At 32.2% G+C, this 22,471-nt stretch overlaps 1 protein-coding gene across 3 annotated transcripts; it reads right to left on the bottom strand.

Annotated features, from left to right (window-relative positions):
• Window positions 1-14,427: 14,427 nt before the first annotated feature.
• LOC128922106 (uncharacterized) lies at window positions 14,428-19,218 on the bottom strand. Of its 3 annotated transcripts, none has more exons than XM_054231644.1 (8): window positions 18,894-19,187; window positions 18,804-18,832; window positions 18,683-18,735; window positions 15,383-15,459; window positions 15,142-15,332; window positions 14,873-15,085; window positions 14,651-14,804; window positions 14,428-14,590 (listed from the first exon to the last, which is right to left on the bottom strand). In XM_054231644.1, exons 4-8 carry the CDS (start codon window positions 15,456-15,458, stop codon window positions 14,496-14,498), a joined length of 729 nt encoding a protein of 242 aa, XP_054087619.1. In that variant the 5' UTR covers window position 15,459; window positions 18,683-18,735; window positions 18,804-18,832; window positions 18,894-19,187; the 3' UTR covers window positions 14,428-14,495. The 3 variants fall into 3 exon arrangements, 2 of the variants coding, with proteins under 2 accessions (XP_054087619.1, XP_054087617.1); XM_054231642.1 differs by having other exon boundaries at window positions 14,429-14,590; window positions 15,383-17,441; window positions 18,894-19,186; XR_008471375.1 differs by lacking the exons at window positions 14,428-14,590; window positions 14,651-14,804; window positions 14,873-15,085 and having other exon boundaries at window positions 15,263-15,332; window positions 15,383-17,441; window positions 18,894-19,218.
• Window positions 19,219-22,471: the final 3,253 nt, after the last annotated feature.

The following is a 22,471-nucleotide window of genomic DNA, read 5'->3' as shown; positions in this document are numbered from 1 at the left end:
AGTTGTAAATTTTTGTAGCTTTATTAGAAAGCATTTACCAAATTGCAACAGACTGTTGAGCAGATTCAAAGAAAAACATTCTGAATTGCTTGCGTCGAAACTGATATTGGTAGTTGAAAACAAAGATTGGAAGAGTGCTTCTGCCAGCAAACTAGGACGTCCACATTTAAATTATGATGAAGGTAGTCAACGTTTGAAACGTAAATTGGCCTTTGAACTATCAACAGAGCGGGAGCACAACACCCAACTTCTTGTTCATGCTGCTGCAGTTTCAGCAAAAAAATCAAATAAAAGCGGCATGGCGCATGTTTTAAAGGAATGCTCATCATCATCTTCAAGAGCAAGTGAAATTAGGAAAAAACTTCGCTTCAATGAACCACTTCAACTCACTCCTGATGAAGCGTTAAATTTCTTATTGGAAAATTCGTTTAGTAAACAGCAGTACATTAACATTAGATTATTAAATAAAAATTGACATTGCAACATATATCCAAGCTATCATACTGTGTATGAGGCGAAATTTAAATGCAGACCGAGTGGCATAACTGTTTCGGAAACTAATGCGGAAGTTAGCTTGCAAAACATACTTTACCACACGGCTGGCCGTACTATTTTAATGCAAGAAGATGTTATAAATTAGATTGCAAATATCGATGAAACGAAATTAATTGCTAGCTATGGATTCAATGGAACAACAGGACAGAGCATGTACAAACAGAAATTTGAAGGAGATGCACCAGAATCGTTGGATGAATTTTTATTTGTAACAACTTTAATACCGATAAAATTAATTGATTCTTCAGACAAAGTAATTTGGTGTAATCGAACTCCACAATCCGTAAGATTTTGCAGGCTAATTAAAATCAATTTCATCAAAGAAACTAAAAATCAAATATTAGCGGAGAAAGCAAATTTGGATTCACAAATTTAGAGTTTGACACCTCTCGAATACAACCTTAATGGTGGATACATCACTGTAAGCTATGATCTGCATATGACGTTAATAGATGGTAAGGTGTTAAATGTATTAACTGGTACAAATTTTAATCAGTGTTGCCCAGTATGTGGTGCAAAACCAAAAGACTTTAGCAACGAAGGATTTGAAATCCAGCGTTTTCAAGAAAAAAACCTGGAGCACTTCAATATGGTGTAAGTCCTTTGCATGCGTGGATTAGATTCCTGGAATTTGTATTAAAAATCTCATATAGAATTGGCATAAAAAAGTGGCAGGTTAGGGATGCAATAGATAAACTAAGTATGAGAACTAGAAAACAGAAAATTCAAAAACATAAACCAAAACAGAATGGCTGTGGAAGCACACATGATGGAAATACGGCGAGGAGAGCATTTGACATTGAAATTTTGAAGAATTTATATTTTATATTAATTTCAATTTCATGCGAATACCAGATCAATGCGGAAAAATTCGAAATTTTTTGTAGTAAAACTGCTTTACTATATATGGAAAAGTACTCTTGGTTTCCTATGTCAGTAACCGTCCACAAAATATTAGTCCATGGTTCAGAGATAATAAGAGCTTCAGTAGTTCCTGTCGGTCTTGGGTAAAATGCGGCTGAGGCTCGAAATAAGTTCTATAAGAAGGATAGAAATGCACATGAAGCACAAAAAGTAGCAGAGCATATAATTTGTCCGATGTTTTTCATAGATCTATGGATTCCTCAGATCCTCTTATATCAAGTTTGCACATCAACAAAAGAGAAAATAAACAAATTAAAAAAATGCTCCCGCAAGAAGTGGTGGCGCTTTTGGAAGCTCCGGAAATTGCAATTACACCAGGAGCACCAACTGATGAAGATGAAGATAGACTTTCTGATGATGACGAATTAGCAGATTTGGATATATTTGATGATTATTCAATTGATTTAGATGTAAATGAAGATATGGAATGAAGTTAAAGCAAAATCAATCAATTATTAATGTATTTTTTTGAAATTAAGCTTTGATTCCATAAGGGAGCTGCCTCTTTTGGGGGTAGGGGGTGTATCATCGGGTTTATTATACTCTCGCAACAAAAGTTGTTAAAGAGAGTATTATAGTTTTGTTCTCATAACGGTTGTTTGTAACACCTAAAACTAAAAGAGTTAGATATAGAGTCATATATACCAAAGTGATCAGGGTGACGAGTAGGTTTGAAATCCGGATGTCTGTCCGTCCGTCCGTCTGTCCGTCTGTGCAAGCTGTAACTTGAGTAAAAATTAAGATATCTTGACGAAACTTCGCACAAATATTCCTTGGCACCATAAGAAGATCAAGTTCGAAAATTATTCGAAAATTATGGTTATTATCCGATTTCCACCATTTTTGTGGTGTATGATGGGGTAAGAGAACCGCCTGCAGAAAGTTTGGTTTATATAGCTTTATTGGTTTGCAAGATATATACAAAAAACCTATTTGGGGGCGGAATCACGCCCATTTTTACAAAAAAATTACATTCAAATGTGCCCCTCCCTAATGCGATCCTATGTTCCAAATTTTATTTTCATAACTTTATTTATGGCTTAGTTATAGCTCTTTATGTGTTTTTGGTTATCGCCATTTTGTGGGCGTGGCAGTGGTCCGATTCCGCCCTTCGAACTTAACCTTCTTATGGTGCCAAGGAACACGTGTTCCAAGTTTCATTAAGATATCTCAATTTTTACTCAAGTTACAGCTTGCACGGACGGACGGACGGACAGACGGACGGACGGACAGACAGACATCCGGATTTGAACTTTACTCGTCACCCTGATCACTTTGGTATATATAACCCTATATCTAACTCGTTTAGTTTTAGGACTTACAAACAACCGTTATGTGGACAAAACTATAATACTCTCTTAACAACTTTTGTTGCGAGAGTATGAAAATATGGGTAAATCTCTCAGATATCTCAATTTAATTCAGAGGAAATTGTTTTCTTCTAATAGTGTGTCTCTGTTCCAAAAATTATTAAAATCGGGTCATAACATTTCCATATACCTCATTGTAGGTTTTTCGAAAATACGGTGAGCTTTATTCCGCATATATATATTGGTTAAATTTCTTCAATAAATTGCGAGAGTATAAAATGTTCGGTTGCACCCGAACTTAGCCTTTCCTTACTTGTTTTTTATTTTTCATATTTATATGCGGTACAGATACTAACCGAATTTCAAGCCACTGAGTGAGTTTTTAGAGTTTATGCAAAAAAAAAAAACGCATTCTGTCCCATTGTGCAGAGGCGGGTTAATTGATCAATTAGCTCCTGTCCTGATAGCTGGTCGCTATAAAAAATCACTGTGGTTTTAAAGTTTCTATTTTCACCGATACTGAAAAATCTCTACTTCGCTAATCTCTAATTCAAGAGCGATGATATAAAAATTAAAAATTGACAAATTATGGCAGCAGATAACACAAGAATGATAGAAGACAAGTTTTCGACATAGTGACGCAATCAGGACCCCTGAATTGGAATAGGCAACATGAAAAATTGTCAAATGTAAACGAAAAATTGTCAATTATGAACAGTGAAACAAAGTGAACATGAAATAGATTACATTACAGCCCTATTCTGAAAAAACCTCATAACTGGGGTGAGGGGAAATTTTTGAGAGATTTATTGTGAGGAATTTTTTGTGAAGCTATTCTGGCTCAAATCCTGGCTTCATAAGAAAAAAGCTTAAAAAAGCCACCACGTGAGGTGAAAAGCATTTTGCAGTCAAACAGCTGTTTTAATAAAAATGAACAAATGCAAATTTTAAATGGATAACCAAGAAATATAAGTAATTTTTCAAATCCAATCATTTTAATGTAAATGCAATGATTTCATTTATTTTTAGGCGTACCAGAATAGAAAGGACAACTCAGGAGCATCTACAACATTATATAATTTTTTGCAAGCAGCATCTTGAGTTGCAACGGGGTAGCTAACTCCGACCAACCCTCAAGGGCTACAATGAACAGCTGAGCGCAATTCACAATGCTGCCAGACATTGCTCAAAAATTAAATATTTGAAAGTGCTGACAACATTCCTCTGCGTAGAGAAATTAAAATTTATGCAACCTGGGGGTTTACTCAGTAAGGCGTTACGAATAGAAATGCGTTACGAAACCGAATTGCGTCGCGAAGGGAAATCGGTACTCTGGAAAACCTTCGAATTGTAGAAAATGTTGAAATGTTTTTTCGTTCAAATATTTTCAAAAAAGTTTACATTACTGCCAGAAAAAAATGAGTATGTAAACAAATTCAAAAACAGAAAATTCAAACACGTAAGGAAAGCCAAAGTTCGGGTGTAACCGAAAAAAAGGCATTATTACAATGATTCTAAAATACATATATCGTCACCTAAAATGCAAAAGGCCGTAACTAACATTTTTAGTATTTTACAGGAGAAGCAAAAAAACGTTATAGATTAAAGACTACTTGAAGCTAAATATGCAAATTGTAGATTTAAACTTAGAAAACAAAGACGGATTTGTTTCTGAAAACCAAATTAATGGGAAAAAAGCAGTTTTTAAGAAATGTTAGTTACGGCCTTTTGCACTCTATTTTTCTGAAACCAAAAAGCCGTAACTACTTGAAAAAATTGTGTATAAAATGAAAGCAATGGTTAAAATAAAAAAAATGTGCTTTTAGGCTGTAACCAAAAAAGTTTTAAACAAGTTATGTCTTTTTGTATCTATTTATTGTAAGTATTTTAACACAAAAGAAATTATTTAATTAATACATTTAATTCGAGAAAATAAAATTAAATTAAACTGGTTAAGAAAAACAAAATAATTCATTTGAAAACAACAAAACCTGCAATACAAATAGTAAATTAGAATAGGTTTAACCCTTCTGCTATGTTAGGAAAAAATTACACATATAGTGTTTTGGGTCAATTTGGCCCACTTATAAAAACTCCACTAATAACACTATTTTATTGAAAGAGTTCAAATTTTTTTTATTTGAATCAACTTAAGTGTATGTTAATTGTAGAAAATAGTTGAGATATGTATGTTTTAACGGCAATTTTCACAAACTAAGCTGCTGTGTTCCTTGCAAACAAATTTTTGGCACGTACTACAAACAGCTGAATATTTGTTCGAATTTTTTGTATGATGACAAAAGAAACATCGCTGTCGTTTTTTGGTGGATTCATTTCTGGCAGAGCATAGAGCTGTGCAAAATATACTCGATTTCCGATAACTAGCTTTCTTTGTCGGCGTTTTTGATCGAGTGATGTAATAATAAACGGCAAAATGTTTCAAAATACAAATTGACCCAACAACGTAATAAGTGTAATGAAATTACATTTGGCATCCTCCATCAACATAAAAAACAGATATTGGGCCTCATGCATAAAAACGAGTAAAAGCGCTGAGTTGAGGCATGTGAGCAATTGCTCGTAAGTCGATTTCGATCAAACAGCAACACCTTTTGCTCAATTTCGTATGCATAAAAATGAGTTCAAGCCAATTGCAATTACTTGAGCAAAGGGAGATCAAACATCTAATGTTATAGAAGTGCAAACGTGTCGTCAAGTGAACGTGAAGTAGAAGTAGGATCAAATAATAATAATAAAATAGAAACTTACGACATTTCTAAATTTTTAGTAGAATAACTAAAACAAAATAAATATTTGCTAGAAAAGGGTCAATTACCAAGCATTAACCTTTAACTACTGAGGTGAAATATTTGGGCGTAGTTACTGAGGTGGGGGTAAATTTTACCCCTTTATAATCTATAAATAATTTTTGTCAACGAAAATTTTTTTTAAATTTATTTGTTTTTAATTGTAATAATAAAACACATTTTTAAATGAATAAAATAATAAATTTAAAGAAATCGAACTTCTAGTTTAACAAAACAAGGACTTGATTTCATAGCCACTTTTCTTAAAACTAAAAAACAAACTACGAGGTGTAAAATTTACCACCACCTCAGTAGTTAAAGGTTAAAAATAAAAGAAACATACACTAGAAACATGTGTAAAAGAAATTGAGCAAAAATTGGGCATTCAATTAACGGGGAAAGCACTAATTTCGGGTGTAACCGAATATTTTATACTATCTAAATTGCGATTAATCATTTAATTTTATTACTATAATACACAATTTGACCCTCATATTCGTCATATATATGGTGTAAAATACATTGAAAGTTGGAAACCTTAATATAAGGTACATGGAAGTTATGACCCGATTTTACCCATCATGGGGATTAGAAGAAAAATATTCCCTATAAATTTTAAACTTATGGTCCAATTTCGGTTTTTTGAAGGGCGATGCCACACTATAAACATAGTATTTGTGCAAATTATGTTTCGATATCTTCACTAGTGCTTACTTTATATATTGTATAAAGCAAACGGTTAAGATTGACTTCGCAGTTCTGGTATATAGGAAGTAGGCGTGGTTGTGAAGCGATTTGGAATATTTTCACAACATATTATTGGGATAGCTGGAATATATTATGAACCGAATTTCATTGAAATTGGTGGATAAGTTTTTGTCATATGGGTTTGGACCCATAAGTGGGAGGAGTCAATTTGAAACACGTGTAAAAAGTTTCATCAAGATATGTGATTATTTTTACTCAAGTTACAGTTTGCCGGACGGATAGATGGACGGACAGACAGACAGATATCCGGATTTGAACTTTACTCGTCACCCTGATCACTTTGGTATATTTAAAACTCTATATCTAACTCGTTTAGTTTACATACTACCGTTATGTGAACAAAACTATTATACTCTCCTAGCAATTGTGGTTATACCATTTTGGAATCCAGGATCTGCACAAAATATTAAATACAGTATACTCTCGAAAAGTAAATTCTCAGAAAGTAAATAATCGCGGAAAAGTTAATCACATGCACCTCGAAAAAGTAAATTTTTTAATTAACTTTTCAGAGAGTGTGATAAAAAATTCGAAACGAAGCAAGCAGCGTTTTTTACGATGTTGCAAAAACACTTACTCTCTTGTTTATCGCGTCTTTTTAGAAAATAAACTCTCCTACTTGATCCACTAGTTTAAAAATGAAAAGGATGCAAATCAGGTGTTAGACTTTTTGAATTGTCGTACAAAAATGGTCAGAAAATATATTGCAAAAGAAAAAAACAAAAGAATATTGAAGATTTTTCCTCTTCATAGTAAATACATATGTATGTATGTAAATGTAAATATGTTTTTCATGTTAATCCATATGTTTTATTACAGCAAATAAATAAATGATTTTTTATGTTTAAAAATGCATTTAATATTATAAAAACAGCTAATTTATGTATATATTTGGAAAAGTAAATTATTCGAAAAAGTAAATTACCCAAAATACCAATCGATTTACTTTTCGAGAGTATACTGTATAGTCAAATTTTATCAATAGGCGTGTTTTATTTGACCACCACAAGCTAATAGCTAAATCATGGACAAATAAAACGGATTTAGCTTATTTCATATCTTCGCTTAAAAATGAATTGTGTTGGCAATGCGGTCCCGAACTCTCAGCTGAAATGTAATTTATTTGAAAAAAAAAAGTTGAATTTATAAATCAAATTTCCTTTTGTTTACCGCTTTTCTATAATATTCTGATTTTTAAGGAATCTACAAGCATTATTCGATCCGGGATGGTCAAAATAAATATGGATAAAGTTCGATAGAATTTAAAATTTTTGTTTGTTTACATTTTTATATGTTTTATATGGGGTTTCTCGCTATTGCCAACTACTTTTTTATGGAAAGAACCAAACTATTGTGAATGAAAAAAAGTGATGAACTGGCAATGCCTCTAGTTCAATATACAAGCTATGATAGCTTATGACAAGCCAACATAATTATGTTGGCTAAGTCTTCCATACAAAATAAGCTAATAGCTTAATTTGCTGGTCAAATAAAACACGCCTAATGTTACTGAGGCACACAAAAATAATAATTAAGAATACAAACCTGTATAATTTTTTATCCTCACTTGTTAAATTTGTTTTACGCTGTACATAAAATATTCATTTAGTGTACGCGAGTCAACTATAAGGCAGTCTCAACAAAATTTGAGCAAGAGCTCACAAAAGAAAGCAAAAGCTTGTTTTTATGCATATGAAATTGAGCTCAAGCTCATCTAACTTCGTTCAAACTGAGCAAGATGAGATCAAACGGAAGCAGCGAGTAAAAGCAAACACATCAAATTTTATTATGCATACGATAAGCACCTTTTATGCATGAGGCCCATTATTTTAATTTTCATATTTATCTATTGCATTTACTGCAGTTAACAAATAGAAGAAGAATCAATACAATACGACTAGACTAACAAGCGAATTTAGACGAGTTTTACTGAAAATTGGGTCAAATTGACCCAAACATAGCAGAAGGATTAAGATGTAAAGGGTATATTATCATAAAAGCTGTGGCAGTCAGCCGGAAGTAAAAATTTAAGTTCCTGCAGGTGTTTCTATTTATTTTTGGATATTGATATTCTTTCGGTATGTAACTGTGAAGGTTCGATGTCCCTAAATTTTTGTTGTGTACGTTGTGGCAGAACGTTATAATCGTCGTTGATATTTGTTTTATAATAAACTAGCAGACCCAGCCACACGTTTTTGTGCCTAAGGTATACATTAAATTAAGTTGGTCCAATCTTGGCTTCGGCGACGATATTTATTACTCGAGGTTGATTTATGTTACGCAGCATGATTACAACTCACACTACTTTTAATTGCAAAATACAGGCAATTTTAAATAGTTTGGGATAATTGACTACGTCATCCTGGTTAGTAGCTGTGTCAACTCTCTTGGACCGAAATTCTAAATTGTCGCATTAAGATCATCGATACTTTTTTTTACCACCAATATAGGTCATTCAATCAGTCATTTATGGTTATCATATCAGGAAAACTTCTCTTTCGAGTCAATGAAGTGACAGAAATCTGTTGGAAATGTTATTAATCCATCGAGGTGTCAACTGCCAACTATTTCTACAATCGCAATTTGGTATTGTTGCAAAAATACTCATATGTTAGTTGTTAATTGGCGATTCTTTATGTGTCACCACAAATTAAATGATTTTAGGCATGCGATTAGCCCGTCAGTAACAGTTGATCTAGGAATAATTGGAAGAGTCTGGCGTAAATCACCTGCTAACAGAATCCTGGCTCCACCAAAAACGTTCATCGACAATCAAGATATTTTAAAGTCCTGTGCAGTACCTCCAGCGACTTCTTGAATATTTGGAAAATTTTCGTTATAGCGCTATTTTTGGCGATTTTGCCGACTGGTGTTTAGTTCATTTGCAATTTAGGAGTAATTTCAAGGCCGAATGTGCCGTTTGTTTGCCTACTAACAGGTGCCATGTTGCCCCTATTCCCGATAACCTTGGTGGTGAAAATGAGTGAAATTGGTTCTGGAATTACATCAGCCCTCATATACTATATATGATGATTTTCTATTGGACTTTATGTCGAATATATAGGTCAAATTGTGTGTTATCTTAATAAAATAACATCAATAAATTGCGAGAGTATAAAATGTTCGGTTGGGCCCGAACTTAGCCTTTCCTTATTTGTTACAAATTGTTTTGGGCTATCGACACAACCTTATACAATTGAACAATAACAAAAATATTTTAACAAAGCAACAATGACAACCTTCAAATTATAATTTTTTGTTTTCTCTTTTATATTTTTCTTGTCAACTCGAATAATATTCTCTTATTATAATCTTTTTCTGGCCTTCCACCAAAGATGACATGATACGAAACTCTCTCATTTTTCCTCAAACCGAATTCCCTGATCTCTCATTTTAAGTTGGTAGCAATCAGAGAACTGCAATTATTCCATTTTTTGAGTCATTTGTTGAGTAACACAAAAAATTGTATTAGTGCATATAAGTCAAAAATCATCAAACACTAAGATCCACTAAAACACATTTACGCACAGCACACAAAGCGAGCATAAATAATGAGTAAGTTTCTCTTCATATGTATCGTTGAAGTGCTCAATTGTCTCATGAGCCAATAATTCAGACAAGTCAAACCAAAATGAGCCATACCATCAAAAAAACACCAATAGTAAAGCTAATGAATTAGTGATACGAATATGATCAAAGTAAAACTGACGAAGGCTGTGCCGCCACTAGGCAAAAGTGCCCTGCGGGAAATGACTAACGATGTGTTTTGTTCTTTAATGTCGTGTATTACATTTAATGTTTTAAGTTAATTAATGACAGTAAAGTTAATACTTTTAGGTTCTAATATATTTCTTTTAATAGTAATATATTGAAAATAAAAAAAGACGCACGAAAATGCATGTTCAATGAAATAATGAAACATGTAATGTGACAAAGTTCTCACTGGGTATCTTTACTTTCGTGCTCAGCTACGAAGTCACAATTCCACTCATGCCGATCAGTGTAGCGAGCTCATTCAAGTTTATTTTCATCGGGACCAATGAACAAGTGAGTAAAATCAAATTTTTACTATAAACTCGTTTGAGTCATAAATTGACGGCACATATAAGTGTAGAAATACAATGAGTTTTTTTTGGTTTGGTGGAAATGAGTCTTAGTGATTTTTGATATTAGAATTAGTACTCATTTACACAAATTTGTTTGGCTCATGAGTTAGTGTACTAATTTCATTATTACTCAATGCAGATCTCTGGTAGCAATGCGAGTTGAAGGAATTTTTGACAGAAAAGGCGGGATGCCAGAAGTAATACCGATAAAAGTATATGACAAAATCAGTGCGAAATATAATTTTAGGGAAATACACTGATAATATTAAACTGTGTGAAACTATTATTTTTGCTATTATTTGTTACAAATGATATCTAATATATCAAATGACATCATTATATTTAATATATTATACATTTTATGTTAATAAATTAATATATTTTGTTGCATGAATTTATAAAAAATCATGTTTTTATTTTCTTAATTATTTATAATTAGTATATAAATATATTTAAGTTAGTATATATATGATATAGGTCTAATAGAGAACAGAGATTTAAAAATAATATCTAAAAGTTAAAATACCCAAAAGTTATTTCTAAAATGCCCAATTTATTTTTTTACATAGAGGGATCATTGTCAAATGTTATAAAAAATGTGGATTTTTACAGCGCTCTCTCAGAATAAAGAGTTTCGTATCATGTCATCTTTGCTTCCACGAATATTTCAAGACTAAAATTAGCCAGATCGGTTTGGCCGTTCTCGTTTTTTTGTATTTGACACAAACAAACAAAAAAACAAACATTTCCTCTTTATAATATTAGTATAGATCAGTGTCGACCAGCTCCTACTATTTTTAGTCTTCGTTTTTTCACACCTACAGTTGAGCGTTCGTTTTTTCACACCAACATGCCCGAAGCTTCGCAGCAGAACAAGCGAAAACAAATCAGTTGCTGTCTGAATTTTGAACAAGCAACACCTTACTCGTTCGCTAAAGCAAATCAGACACTCGTTACGGCAAAATTTGTTCTTGCACTGAGCAAAAAAATGAATCAATTTTTTATGTATGAAAATGAAAATAATCTTGCATTTTTTAGTTGTTTTGGAAACAAAGGTTATGATGCATTAGAATCTGTCCCTTTGTCCCGCCCCACGCTAGTCCGTCGAACAGAACAAATAAGTTCATATATTTTTAGATGTTCAATATATAGACTTAGAAATTGTATGTCTGGATTCAACTTTATATAAGAACACAATAAACGATATCTAGAAGCTTCAAAAATTATGAATATGAAATTGACATTAATAAAACTAACAGCTAACTGTGAGGAAAAATTTGTGAGGTTTCTTGTGACGTATATTTTGTGAGTCTATTCTGGCTCGAACCTCATAAGAAAATAGCTTAAAAAAGTCACCAATTGAGGTGAAAAGCATTTTGCTGTCAAACAGTTGTTTCAAAAGAAATAAATTCAAAATAAATACAAATTGATGTAAAATTTGTAAACAAATGAAACAAATGAAATTGCGTATTTACAGTCGAAAGTTAAAAAACAAAAGAATTATAAAACAAGTAAGGAAGATATGGTTTTTGACCCATAAGTGGGCGGAACCACGCCCATTTAAAATTTTGTATACCATTTTGAGAGCAGCTCTTTTGTACCACCTTTATAATGAAATTTAAGGTTTCTGGTGGTTTTCCTTACTGAACTTACTGCATTTTTAGTAATTTTCAATATAACCTTTGTATGGTAGGTGGGCGTGGTTATGACCCGATTTCCTTCATTTTTGGACGGTATAAGGTAGTACCTAAAAGAAACGACTATATAAAGTTTCCTTGATATAGTTTAATTAGTTTGCGAGATATGTACAAAAAACTTAGTATTGGGCCCATTTCCCCAAAAAAATTACATCCAAATATGCCCCGTCCTAGAACAATCCTTTGTACCAAATTTTCGGTTATCGCCAATTTGTGGGCATGGCAGTGGTCCGATTACGCACATTTTCGAACTTAACCTTCTTATGGTGCCAAGAAATACGTCTTCCAAGTTTCATCAAGATATCTCAATTTTTACTCAAGTTACAGCTTGCACGGACGGACGGACAGACGTCCGGATTTGAACTTTTTTCGTCACCCTGATCATTTTGATATACATAACCCTATATCTAACTCGTTTAGTTTTGGACTTGCAACCAACCGTTATGTAGACAAAACTATAATACTCTCGTAGCAACTTTGTTGCGAGAGTATAAAAATAACCTGGGTGTAAATCATCGTCTATAGAGGCTGTGCGTCAGTGTCCTTTGCTTTACAAAAATAATGCGTCCTTCTCGGATCGTAGATGCGGTTGGCAGCCAATCGCTCAACAAATGAAAATGCAAGGTACGTCCATATTGCTCCAGATTCGGTTAAACACAATTATTCGATAATTGAGCCATTTTTTTTTTTTCAAAGAACAATTCCTCCATGCTCGTTATAGCGCGCAAATATTTACACATTTGTTTAAATATTGCTAAAAAGCAAAACAAACACAAATATTTTTGTATTGTGATGGCTGCTTTCACACGTCACAGATATTTGAGAAAATTGTGAGCATTTGAGCTTTTGACCCTGCAAGACGGGTAATTTTCAGCTAACATGTTACAGCAACACAAAAATTAATTTGTATGTTATTTTTGTTCGAAGCGTGGGAAAGAAGTAACACTATGCCCCTACTCGTTCAATGGTCTTCTCACTCTATCCAATTACATTTTGCATAAGTGGTCCCGTTCTACGATAACACTTATACTTGCCTCCTATTGGTCAAGTTTTGACAACTAACAGTCTGTTAATGGCATCATATATTTTCATATTTGGCATGTTATATATATGTTACCTCTGCTGAAGCATATGTTAGCACCTATGTTACCCCTATGTTATTCAGAACAGATGTATTTGTTACCGTACGGGTCATTATTTTGGTTAGCAGTTTGTTACCTATATTTGTTATATCTTTCCGCTAACAGGTAAAAACAATTCTTTTTTTTTTTGTTTTTTAATTTATTTTATTACATTTTCAATCATTACAAAATCAAATATGTAGATAGTACAATCTTATAAACTTAAACAGTTTAAACTATTATTAATTTTTTACATTTGCAAGTTATTAACATTAAAATTATATTTATATATAAATTATTATAATTATGTAAATTATGTTCTAATTTAACAATTCAAATGATATATAATCTTATTTTATTCTTAATCTAAATATATGTATTTTAACATTGTTGGGTATGGACTGGATACACCTTACGCAAACCTGCTCACGAAATACCAAGAAATTCCATTTCCTCAGACCTACAGGAAAATTTTGAGGCGAAATAAAGCCCTGTCGTCCTGTGCTCCTTGCAGGAATAGCAGGAACAACTATAATATATATATTGTTGCCTGGAAAATAAGAAAAGAATTAGCAGATTTATATATGCAATTAATTATCTCCATCCTATTACCCAAATTTCGATACGTTGCGTATAAATATTATAGCCTCCAAAGTAGCATCCATGCATCCAGGCATCTAACATCTAAAATAGAAAAACAACACGAATAATGAATATATGGAAAATAATACATAATAGAACTACACACTAAAAATTGATTCTGTAATAACAAAATGTTAATTTAAATTTATATTATATAAAATATATAAAAATGAAATTTATTATAGCAAATATATTTGAATATTTAAATTAAAACTAATATATACAACTTACAACTCATATATTCAAATAAATGTTGAATTAAAAATAAAATATATACAACTTATAACTAATATATACAACTAAATATTAAAATTAAAAGTAAAATATATACAACTTATAACTAATATATACAACTAAATATTAAAATTAAAAGTAAAATATATACAACTTATAACTAATATATACAACTAAATATTAAAATTAAAAGTAAAATATATACAACTTATAACTAATATATACAACTAAATATTAAAATTAAAAGTAAAATATATACAACTTATAACTAATATATACAAATAAATATTAAAATTAAAAGTAAATCTAAGTAATTAATTTAGATCTAAGCTTATGTTTTTTTTTGTTTAAATCTATTGTGGCTTAAGGCCACATAACGTCGCAGCTCCCCGTTAATAGTGTTTTTTCCTTTCTCTGGAAATACATCTAGAAAGAAAAATTTAATTAATTAATATTTCTATATTTATATTTAAAAAAAAAACTTACCAAAAACCAGCCCTATGCTTTTCAGATCCAGCAAGGATTTTTTTCTAAAGCGCCCCTCAAGATTATAGTGGTACATTAAGTCATCTGCAAAGAGGCCACGCATTATGCCATCTACAGTGCCTTTAGCACCTTTTGACTTTACCATCAGCCGCATCTGTTAGAAATAAATAACAATAAATTAAATTAAAATCATATTATATTTCAAAGTTAAAAATTATTTACCAGAGCATCTGTGCTTTCTTTTGTTTTTAGCTTGTCTTCGACAAAGCTCAGATGCTCCTCCGATGACATGGGCAATTTTGAAGCAAGCTCCAGATATTCTTCGCCCTCCATGTCACCGGTTATGCGGCTGATGGAATGCTGCGTTTTTGCCGCTATAACGCGACATTCGCGCAGCATTTTGCTTTGTGCTTGGATCTCTGCTTTTTCCGGCATCTAGAAAATGTGGTATAAATTGTTTTGTTTAATAAATATAAAATTGTATTCCTTACGTTCTCCTTTAGGACCTTCCGAATGGCAGTGATATTCTCCGATACAAATTTAAAATCGGAAATTTGTCGCGATTCAATTGCTTTCAATTTGTCCAAAAGTTCTGCATGGCCCCCAGATGACACAGTCGGTACCACAGTCGGATTATCTCGAGGGGCGCAAAGATCGTAGTGCCGTTTTTGAAATACTTGTACTGTAAAAAAATTATAATTAAAAATATTACAATTTTAACTTTAATACAACCTTTAACGGGGTTGAACGCTTGCGAGCACTCCACTTCAGATTCGCTTTCTTCTGTTATGAAATCTTCAAAATTCATTCTAATGAAAATCATTAAATAAATGATGTATTAATGGAATTAATAAAAACTTATTTTCTAAAGGTATAGAAAAATACTTATATTTAATATCTACCCTATTTACAACTACCTCAACCTCTGAAATACTACCTATAATTATACCTAAACCAGCAGAGGCAACTGGCTCCTGAAAATAATCCCTTGTTTCCGATAAAATAAGTCCTACAAAACCACCCCCCTCAATTTTCTCACCAATAATTTTTATAGGCCCTTTTTCCTCTGAATAACAAAAACTATCTTTATCTTTTTTAATATCTAACGAAAACAACCCAAATTTAGAAATTTTATTAGAAACCGCAAACGAATTTTTTCTCTCATTATATTTATTTTTTAATTGCTGCAATACTTTATCCGGCTTTTCTATCATTTTTTTTAAAGTTTGCATATAATTTTCGAATTTATATGCGGAGAAGCTGTCAATCGCGCCAAATCGTCTTACGCAGTCAGCTAGATGTAATAACCCGTGTACATTAAAGCTAATTAAGTGTTCGCCGTGTAAATTAGAAAACAAATAAACAAATTCATGTAAAATTTTTTCAGCTACATTTACTTTATGTCATCTGACTGCTCACAAAATTATAGTAAAGGTTTTCATTAATGCAGTCTTTCAAAACAAATATACCTGTATACAGCAAAAATTGTCGGAACTCTGTGGATTTCCAATTATTTATTTCATTAAAATCTCGCACTATGCGACCGAATTCAGAAGGTACAAATTTTGCCAAAAAACGCAGCTTCTCGTTCATTATATTTATATTTCCCTTAGAAATAAGCAATTTTAATATTTTTTTCGTTATACCTAAATCTACCAAGTGCATTGGTTCCAAAGGAAATTGTGAAACCATATTAAAATTTGCAGATTCCAATAAAATTTCTTTATCCCTATACTCTAATCTGTGGTGTTCCCTATCTCTCCTGTTTCTAAAACTATCATCACTACGCGATAATCCCACAGTTGTTGAAAAACTAACTCTACCTTTAATATAACGGCTTGAACATACACATTTCGGACAACAATGTTTTCCTGTATGCGATATAACCCCAGTCACAAAGGCGCGGGCTGGAGAATCACAGGTAAAGGACCTAATATCGAACTGTTTGCTTACCTGATTTCTACCTACTTTCAGTCCGTTAGCTCTTAGAAAACCTACTTCAACACAAAAATCTCTGAGAAAATCGTCTGGGTTATTTGGTTTACTTCTTCCTTGGAAGCAAGCAATTAAAAACGGACTAACATTAGGAAAATTTACAATGGAACCCATTACAGGCCACACACAATTTTTAGACGATTTTGTCAATTGAAGCCCATCTATACCAACGTCAATATCTATCCTTTCACAATTTTCTAAAAAATCAAATTCTATACTATTTAAGTTTTCTTCTATTCCAAAATATAAAAAATCTCCACCTGGTATAATTTCCACGCTAACTTTTTCTCTAGTTGTACCTAACAAAGTTTTAGCTGATAATGGCAAGCCATTTACACCTACTTTATCTAAAGTTTGAAGTAGGTCAGTAAGAGCATTTTGTGAAATATTATTCCTAATTGCCCACGCCTTTAATTCTACCGCTTTATCAAATTGTGATTGGACCTCAATTTCCTCTGCATTGTCAAAATCTTCATCAAAAAAATATCTATTATCGCTGTCACTATCGCTATCATATAATACATCAAGCCTATTAGCAGCTGCTCTGCTGGTACTAGGAATATCATCATTATTTGCTAAATCACTCCTATCAAAATCATTTGAAACCTCTTGCTTAGATTCATTTAATTTACGAAATTTCGCAATAGTAGCTTCGAATTTCGATTTTTCTTTGCTCAAGAGGTTTGCAAAAGTCTTTTTATTCATTATAACTTTTGTTTAAACTCAAACTTATCTGTTAAAGAGGAGCCGAATATCCACGTCCACAGTTGAATAAGAAAAAATATTAAAACAAAATCTGTAAAAAATTTAATTATTATCAAAAAAATTTAAATTATAAATTGTTACTTTACAAAAGACCTTGTATTTTTAGAAAAAATTAAATTATATATTAAATAAGAATATATCTAATAGGAAAAGCTTGAAAAAAATAGATATGTAGAATATATTTTACTTTATGCCGAAGATAAACTGAAGAGGAATGTTAGTAAAATTTGAAATATAGATTAAATCAGAATATATCTAATAGCGAAAACTTGAAAAAAAAAGATATGCAGAATATATTTTACTTAATGCCGAAGATAGTGATGTAAAATTAAGGGCCTAAGTAATATAAAGATTAATAAACTGAAATTGAAAATAAAGGAAATAAACTCTACGTTCAAACTACAAATAGCCTTTTAAAAAATAACGCTAGTTTAGATTTAATTATTAGATGAGATATGTATGTGCATAATATACTTAATAGATTATGTGCATTATAGTATTATATTGCATAAACGAAAATATTAAAATAAAATGTTTAAAATGTTATTATATATAACTATCAATTGTAGCCATAAATATCAATTATAACAAATATGAAGGCATTTAAATATATACATGAATGAATATTAGTTAAATAGTTCAATCTATTGAACCGGTTTTCATGCACACGACTGCTTTGGTCCAACTTAAAAGATGGTATAGATTATATTTCAAATTTTAGTCGCAATGTTCATCCGACTGTCCATTCGGTCATGCGATAATTTGAATTGAAATCTTGATGCCCAAATGAAACTTCGTACACGCTACTATTCGCTATATCAGATTCTATTATAGATTGGCAAAACCGCACAAATGCAAAAAAATAAAAAAGAAAGAAAGAAGAAAGTAAAAAATAATACTTGCAACATTTATTCACAGCACGGAAGGACATTTGGATTTATACACTTTCAGAAGAGATTTCAAAATACATATACTTTATCTACAGCGAAGCGAAAATATAGTTAAATCTCTAAATAAATTGCGAGAGTGTAAAATGTTCGGTTGCACCCGAACTTAGCCTTATATTTAGCACTTTTTTTTTAATATTAAGATTATTTAATTTAGCACTTGAATTTTTGTATATTATTATTTTATATTTAACCATTGAGGTTAATATGTTCAGCATTCTGCAAACGAGCAGATGCTTATATATCCAATTCATTCCATATCCAATTTTTACCTACACACTTGAATATAATAATAATTAATTATGATAATATTAAAATAACTGACATTTTCTTTTGTATAAAATGAAGTCCCGGTCGTTGTATTTGCTTTGATTTTGCCTGCAATTTCATTAAAACTTTATTAGTAAAAACACACAAACTATTAAATAAACACAAATCACACTTACCTTTTAAAATTAATTCTTTTATATATCTCCTATATACAAAAACAAATCAATTAATATTAGCAATAAAATTTAACCAAAAAATAACCTTACCTTTTCAAGCCCAAATTTTTTTTAAAATGGCCAAATTACCGCTTCAATTTCAGTTTTTCATTTTTTTTTTGTAATGTAATACCTGTCTTCTTTTAGCATGTTATTATATCAATATGCTTACAGTGGCAATATTTTTTCTCGTTCTAACTAAAGCTTTCTCCAATTCAATTCCAATTGTAAACAAATGTAAGTGTTGTAATTGTATGTGTAAACAGCTGAAAAAAGTTTGATTGTGTTTGTGCAGTTTGTTACCTCCGTCTTGCAGGGGAATTTTCTCCAGCATAAGGTAATCATCACAAAATCCAAAAACCTCACAATAGTGAGTGTGGTGATTTTTGTGAGGGCATGAGAATAGTGCTGTAAAATAAAAATATTTTTTGATTATGAAAACTTTTTTCGGTGTAGCTGCTTTGTTTACATTTTGTTTCGCTGCTTGCTTCGCTTCTTGTTCTTCTTAACTAACATTTGTATAATTTTGTGCGTGTGGTAGTTTGGTCGAGACTGGTATAGATTATTCCAGATGGATCATATGCCAAGGCACGGATCATATTAACAGTTGGCTCTCCGGATTTTTTGCCTGTATTGAAGAAAGGCAAAACACAATAACACAATTTGATAAAGAATGAAAGATAATGAAAACAACTGTAATTACGGATAACACAATGTGTCACATTGAAATTGAATCAAAGAGAATGAAAAAGGGTAGTTACGCCTTTTTTATACTCTCGCAACCTGTTGCACAGAGTATCATAGTTTTGTTCACATAACGGTTGTTTGTGTCACCAAGAAATATAAGAGTTAGATATGGGGTTATATATACATAAATGATCAGGATGACGAGTAGATTTGAAATCCGGATGTCTGCCCGTCCGTCTGTCCGTGCAAGCGATAACTGGAGTAAAAATTAAGATATCTTAATGAAACTTGGAACACATGTTCCTTGGCACCCTGAGGAGGTTGCTTTCGAAAATGGGCAAAATCGGTCCACTGCCACGCCCACAAAATGGAGGAAACCGAAAACCTGTACAGTGTCATAACTAAGCCATAAATAAAGTTATGAAAATGAAATTTGGAACATAGGATCCCATTAGGGAGGGACACATTTGGATGTAATTTTTTCGGAAAAGTGGGCGTGACCCCGCCCCCAAATAGGTTTTTTGTATATAACTCGCAAACCAATAAAGCTATATAAGCCAAGCTTTCTGCAGTCGTTTATTTTAGCCATTTCCTTATACAGTCCAAAAATGAAAGAAATCGGATAATAACCACGCCCACCTCCCATACAAAGGTTAGGTTGAAAATTACTAAAAGTGGGTTAACTCCCTAACGAAAAACGTCAGAAACACCAAATTTTACATAAGAAAAGGCAGAAGAAAGCTGCACTGAGATTTTTTTACAAAATGGAAAATGGGCGTGGCGTCGCCCACTTATGGGTCAAAAACCATATCTCAAGAACTATTCGACCGATTTCAATGAAATTCGGTACATAACACTTTCTTGACACCCTGATGACACGGGTGGAATATGGGCGAAATCGGTTCACAACTACGTCTACTTCCCATATAACCCAATTTTGAATTCCATCTGATTCGTTCACTTTATAATGTATTCATAAGGAACCAATGAAGCTAGCGGAATAAAACTTTACACAAATACTGTATTTGAGCTGTGACATCACTTGTGGAAAAATTGTCAAAATCGAACCATGACTTTTCAAGGCCCCTGATATCAAACATGAAGAACTCAGTGCCTAAGGTTAATTTTTCATCGAAAATATAGGTAAATCCCTCAGATATTTTAATGTAATTCATTCCCTCTGAATTTTTTTCTTATAACAGTTTCTCTCTGTACCTGAAATGGTAAAAATTGGGTCATAACTTCCCCCAGATCCCATATACCTAATTATAAGTAATATTAAATTAAGGGAGCGTATAGTCTTCGATACGTTGTATCTTGGTGGTGAAAACGAGTGAAATCGGTTTAGGAATTACCTCAGTCCCCATATACTATTTATGATGATTTTCGTTATTCTATTGAACTTTATGCCGAATATATGGGTCGAATTGTGTTGTCTTTATAAAATTACATCAATAAATTGCGAGAGTATAAAATGTTCGGTTACACCCGAACTTAGCCCTTCCTTACTTGTTGGTTTATGAAATTGTTGGAGTTGTAGTTGCGGCCTTCTGATTCTCGCCTATAAAGTCGTTATTTTTGGACGTATGCATGTAAAATTTGCTGTGTACACGTGTTTCGGTTAAGTACTTCATAATCAATCAAAAAGTCAATTTTGAATTTTTTGTTAGTTACGGCCTTTTGCATTTTAGGTGACGATATACAGAGGTAGTCAAAACTATTTACACATCGGACGTTTTTTTACATGTTTCACAGAAAAAGCTTTCGCTTGTTGTTGTTGTTGTCGCAGGGTAACAAAATGCTATGTTGTTGTAAACCTTGATCTATTCCCGAGCGAATGAAGTCGGTTTGGCAAGAATAGCTAGAAATATGTCGGAGAAATAAGCAAATGAACTGAAGACTCGGAGTAGTCAAAAGTATTTACACACATTTTTTTTGCGTCAAAAGTATTTACACACGGCGATTTAGCCTTTATCCTTGGATTTGGTTTGAGCAAAAGTAGTAATTTGAGTAGTAATTTAATTCTTAACAACCTAACTCAGCCTTAAAATATAAAAATTGGTAAATAAAAAATCGAAAACAAAGGAATTATCGATTATAACTAGATTGGAGACTGTTACTAAGTTTAAGACTCGGGTTTAGGCTTCGGAGTTAGTTAAAGTTTATAAAATTTGATGGAATACTGTTTATAATGTTATTAAAAAGAAGGAAACGAAGTATCACAAGGACAATTTAAAGATAATTGGGCGGAAATTGTGATAACTCAAAGAGAATGCAGAAGATTAGTTGGAACTGTCATACAAAATCCCACAATTAGTCCTCTTAATATTGCAGCATCATCGAATCAGCATATTGCATGAACAGCCAATGATGCTACACTGCTAAGGACATTTAAAAATAGTAACATAAATACAATCGTTGTGCATAAAGTTGACCACTTCCGAAAACAAAAAAGTTTTATTTCCGAAACCAAAAAAGCGATATGCCTCTCATTTGCCTTAAAATGCATGCTAAAGTCTGTCGTGGACAGATAAGGCTGAATTTTAGTTCCAGGGATTCTTTAGTAAACGCTTTATCCCTTTACCACGTAGGAAGAGGAATAATGCAGTTTAGATGCTAAATAGAGTCGGGAGTGACCTTATGGTTTTTTGGGGAAATTTTCTTTACTTCTGTTTTGGAGATTTGGTACTAATTTAGAGACCCTAAATCATCCGGATATATTAGATTTCACATGACCATTATAGTGGTCTGTCGGCCTTTTCCAACTATTGACTACATTTTACAACAGGATAATGCTCCATTTCATAAGGGATCTTTACCTACAAAAGTTTTAAATGAAGCAAATCAAGTTGACCTCCGCACATCCCTGACCAAAACTTTAGTCAAAATGTTTGGTCTTTCGTTAAATATCAGAGGACAATTGATATAATAACCGAAAACGC

This window comes from Zeugodacus cucurbitae, chromosome 2 (genome assembly GCF_028554725.1).
Source record: "Zeugodacus cucurbitae isolate PBARC_wt_2022May chromosome 2, idZeuCucr1.2, whole genome shotgun sequence".
Lineage (NCBI taxonomy): Eukaryota > Metazoa > Arthropoda > Insecta > Diptera > Tephritidae > Zeugodacus > Zeugodacus cucurbitae.
This window is presented reverse-complemented; position numbering and strand designations above follow the sequence as displayed.

Bases quoted from the DNA above. Each gene is read 5' to 3' on its own strand.
- LOC128922106 (XM_054231642.1), bottom strand. From the start codon at position 15,473: ATGATTTTCATTAGAATGAATTTTGAAGATTTCATAACAGAAGAAAGC. The intron at 15,333-15,382 runs GTTGTATTAAAG...ATTTTTTTACAG, and splicing joins AGCGTTCAACCCCGTTAAAG to TACAAGTATTTCAAAAACGG. The intron at 15,086-15,141 runs GTAAGGAATACA...CACATTTTCTAG, and splicing joins GGAAGGTCCTAAAGGAGAAC to ATGCCGGAAAAAGCAGAGAT.